This window comes from Enhydra lutris, unplaced genomic scaffold (assembly GCF_002288905.1).
Source record: "Enhydra lutris kenyoni isolate GAN:26980312 unplaced genomic scaffold, ASM228890v2 scaffoldscaffold68, whole genome shotgun sequence".
In the NCBI taxonomy this organism is placed as follows: Eukaryota; Metazoa; Chordata; class Mammalia; order Carnivora; family Mustelidae; genus Enhydra; species Enhydra lutris.
The window spans coordinates 6,215,908-6,220,245 of record NW_019154152.1 but is presented as its reverse complement, the minus strand read 5'-3'; the positions used below and the strand labels follow the sequence as shown (position 1 = coordinate 6,220,245).

General features: G+C 50.3%; 1 protein-coding gene across 1 annotated transcript; it reads right to left on the bottom strand.

The window, feature by feature from the left end:
* Positions 1-560: 560 nt before the first annotated feature.
* Positions 561-4,083, bottom strand: LOC111159248 (NLR family pyrin domain containing 10). Its single transcript, XM_022521682.1, has 2 exons — positions 3,801-4,083; positions 561-2,679 (listed from the first exon to the last, which is right to left on the bottom strand). Exons 1-2 carry the CDS (start codon positions 4,081-4,083, stop codon positions 1,046-1,048), a joined length of 1,917 nt encoding a protein of 638 aa, XP_022377390.1. The 3' UTR covers positions 561-1,045.
* Between the last annotated feature and the right edge of the window lie 255 nt (positions 4,084-4,338).

Genomic DNA, 4,338 nt, shown 5'->3' with positions numbered 1-4,338 from the left:
GACCCTACTTACATCTAGAATTCCTTTGAATTCTTCTTGTTTTCTATACAGAGGGAGCCAGAGCAGAAAAAGAGATTATGAGTTATCTCTCGGAACTAACTGGACTTTCTTTTTTTTTTTAAGATTTTATTTGACAAAGAGAGAGAGACAGAGCAAGAGAGGGAACACAAGCAAGAGAGTGGGAGAGGGAGAAGCAGGCTCCCCGCTGAGCAGGGAGCCTGATGAGGGGCTTGATCCCAGGACCCTGAGATCATGACCTGAGCCAAAGGCAGTCGCTTAAAAACTGAGCCACCCGGCGTCCCCTAACTGGACTTTCTAAAAAGAAAAGGGAGGTGACAGCATCACTGGGGACAATAAGTGACATGGTATTAGTACAGAGCTAGGTCAAGTCATGGAAGAGTTTCTAAGATGAGAGGTCTGTGACAAGATATGGTTCATTTCCAACACAGAAATTCTAGAAGTTTCTAGGAAGATGCAAAGCTACTATTTACTTAAGCAGCAATTAATCACAAATACAGAGTCAAAGGGATATTCCATTAAGACACAGTACACTATTTCCTTTAAATGTTGATATTGATATGCTTCACATTACCCAATCTTATAGAATGAGCACAATCCACAGTTTATTATATTTAAAAGTTTATTTATAGAAAAGAGCCCCTTCCCATGTTTGGTCCTGGATGTTAACACTAAATTCCAAGTAGAGAAGGTTATAAACAGCTTCTCTTGGTGAACGGGATGCTAAATAACTGAATTTGAGCCATTGATGGTAAGTGTGGTTGTTCCTAGGGACTCAGTCCACATGGCCTTGCCCCATAGCCTATGTTCCAAGTTTTCTGATCCCATATTATCTAATTTTCTTTTCTATTTCCCCCCTTCCCTTCTACTCTTTCCAGTACCCATTAATTCAATCTCTCATCTCTCCATTCCTTTTTACACTCTGTCTTCCCCCTTCTCCCATCCCTCCCCCCAACCCTCCTGACCCTTCAGCTCTACTGTCCCATTTATCTGCTTTCTATCCTACTGCTCCTACCCTCCGCATCTCTCATTTCTCCATCTCTCTGCCTTTTCCATTAGAAGTCTCCTTTTGTGTCTTTGCTATATTATCTTTGCCCACAACAGGACCTTGCTTCTCTTTCCGTTCATCCTTCAAGCTGGTTTTGACAGAAAATGAGTTCCTGTCGTGGGATTTCTTATTTGACTGTCCCATCTTTAACGATACATCACTTATCTGAACGCCCTTCACCAGATTCCTTATTTTAGACGGATTTAGGGAGAATTCCAAATCCCAGGCCCTTTTATGCTTTATAGATTTAATTTGTTCTTTAAAATACATCAACTCCTGCTTTAGCGAGGGAGAAACTTTGAGGAAGAACTTTAACTCAAAGTTCGAGGACGTCTCTTTCTTCAAAATGTCCAATAAAAACTGTATACTGAGGGTCATCTCCCCATTCTCTGCCTCCTCTTCATCCAGAAGCCTCCTCAGTTCTCTGTGGGACTCTTTCCCCAGGTCGCTCTGGTCCTCTTTCACCAGGTAGGACACGGCATGAAAAAACTCTTGGAAGCTAATGTGGCGGAAGGTATAGAATGTCTTCATATGACCTCCCTCTTGGTAAGGCATGCTGCTCAGGAAAGCATCAAGGCTGGCCCCATCTAAATTGTGCTTCCTGAGATCAGCTTCTTCAAATATGAACCTCTGGTGCTGGATCCCCTCAGCGGCTAAGGAGCACAGACCACGCAGGACCCTGTGGCTGGTAAGCTCGGTGCAGTCTTCATTATCATTGGGCGGCAGGAAGGTGGAGACATAGGCCATGAAGATGTCCGTGCCATTACTGAGATTCTCTGAGATCTCTCTGCCCCTCTCCATCCGCTCCTTGAGCCAGGAGCAGATCACCCAGCAAATGCCTGGAATTTGACATGATTTGTACAGCACATCATTTCCTTGCACAATGTCAAAGGCATTTCTGGCTTGCTCCTCGTCGGCGAAATAAGAGCTGAAATACCTCCTCCTCTCATCCCCAGAGAAGCCTAGGATGTGAATATGGCGCGATTGCTTCAGCAAGGGCTTCAGACTGTGCAAAGCCACCGGCCGGGTGGTGATGAGGAGGGAACACCTGGAAAACACCTCTCTCCTGATTAGACGGTGCAGCACGTTCTCCATGGGGTTCAGACTCAGTTTCTTCAAGCCTGTTGCAAAGGGCCTCTGCAGTTCATCAAAGCCATCCAAGATGAACAGCAGCCGCTCCTCCTCCCTCCGCATCTCTTTGACAGGCGCCTGGTTGTCCCCGCAACACCAGAAGAGGAGCTGGTCCGGTGTACCCTCAGGCAACAGGACCACTTCTCTGCAGCTGACATAAAAGACATAATCAAACTGGCCTGGGTACAGGGTGCCCGTGGCCCAGTCCAGCACCATTTTCCTGGCCAGCGTTGTCTTTCCGGTGCCCGCGGACCCCTGTAGCACCACTGTGGGCGGGGCTTGGTAGGACTTCTCTCCCGGATCGAACAGAGTCTCCACCGAGACAGAGTCCAGCTCCTGCTCTGGGAGGGGGCAGGCGGACGGATCTGCGCTCTCTGGGTTTGACGTGGTCACCAGGAGCAGCTGATTGTAGCTACCGCCGATTCCTCCCTCTTGCCTCTCCTCTAGACTGCGCACGTGCTCTCGGTACATTTTTCTGTAATCTGAGCCAGACATGTGGGGGGTTAGCCGGTCAGAGGGTAATAAAGACCAAGGGGGCCTTTCAAACTCTGGACTCTGCTCTCTAGTTTCATCTCGTCTGCTCTCTAACTTGTATCTTCCTTAGGTTTATACTTCGAGCTTCAAGGGGAGGGCCCCCTGGACATGTGTGTGTGCCTGCACACACATCCGTATGAGTGTGCAAGCTTGTGTTTTGTGTGTGCGCATATCGGTGGGGTATGAGTGAGTGCTTGTATCCACACAGGCTCATGAGAGGACGCTTCTGCAAGCTTGTGCATTTTTGTGTGAGGAAGGTGTGTCGGTGAGCATCAGCAGGTGGGTGTTTGTAAGACTATGTATGCGTGCAAAAGTCTCGGTGTGTGTGAATGTCTGACTGCTCCTTTGAAACATCTCCATTTGAAATGGTGAGGACAGAGTGGAGAAAGAAAAGGGAAGCCGGAGGATGGCGAAGGAAGTAATAGGAACCTGTTCTTGGTAATGATCAAGCCAGGCACTCAAGATAAAGCAGCTCCCGGGCAGAAGTCCTGACTCTGTCAATGGAGCTCTCGGGTGTGACAGGGGTTATGGGGGGAGCACAGGCTCTCCCTGCACCCCACGAGAAGGGAAAGGAGACTTTCTGGGTTCCATGCCCACCCTCTTCTCTAGGGCAGCATCAATCCACCAGATGATTGAGAGAGCAGGATCCCCGAGCAGGCTGTCCTCTGTGGGAAGCAGCTGAGGAAAGTTCTGACACCCCCACCCACCCCAAGGCCATTTTGGCTGGTTAGTGGAAACCCCTTCACCAACACCACCCTCAGTCTCTAAGCCCCTCTCCTCTGCCCTCCTCTCCCTGGCACTAAAATCGGAAGTAGGAGGTAGGACATTATGGCCACAAGATGAGTGTAGTCTTCTATAAGACCCCACCCTCGGCTCAGGCCCTCCCCCAGCAGCTGTCAGAGCCTTCAACTGGAGACCACCAGGACCCTGGGCACTGGCGCTCCTTGGTACAGACAGAGGGCAAGAGTGAGAGACAGCACCCACTATAGGCTGTGGGAGTCCCTGGAAATGTCACGGGGGTGGGGGAGTCCCCCAGGACTGAGGTCCCCTTGTCTCCCACTGCACTCACCGTTCAGACAGATGTGGCTCAGCCGGTCCACAGTTTCCAACAGGTTCATGGCTCTCAGGACGCTAATCACCACCTTCACAGCCTCCCATGCTCCATGCAGGGAAATGAGCCGAGAAGCCAGGTCCACCGGGCTCAGGCCCTCTAGCTCCCCGCGCGCCAGCAGCATCTTCCCCTCAAGCAAACAGTTGTTCCGTAAATGGAACTTGAAGAGCTTGAAGCTTTTCTCCTCAAGGTCTCTCAAGGCCCAGAGCAATGCCTCCTGGGGGGTTTGGATCTGTGACATGGCGCTGGGGTGAAGGGTTGTGTTCAGTCCAGTGACTGGGAGAAGCAGGAGTGGGGGAAGAAAGGCAGGCACTGAAAGAAGTGCAGGCTGCAGGCCCCCCAGCCACTCTGCTTTCTGGGTGCTTAGCAAGCTGCTGAGCGCAGGCCCAGGAGAGATGGGAGAGATGCGTGCCGTGTTCCAAGAAAGGTAAGCAGGTGGAACAGCCAGGAGTTTTTCTACTCATTTCCCACTGCACCTCTTTGTGAGCTGATATAT

What these genes read in the sequence shown, in the direction of transcription:
- LOC111159248 (XM_022521682.1), bottom strand. Translation starts at nt 4,083, where the DNA reads ATGTCACAGATCCAAACCCCCCAGGAGGCATTGCTCTGGGCCTTGAGA. An exon ending in GAGCCACATCTGTCTGAACG is followed by an intron (nt 2,680 to 3,800) that starts GTGAGTGCAGTG and finishes TGTCTGGCTCAG; the next exon opens with ATTACAGAAAAATGTACCGA.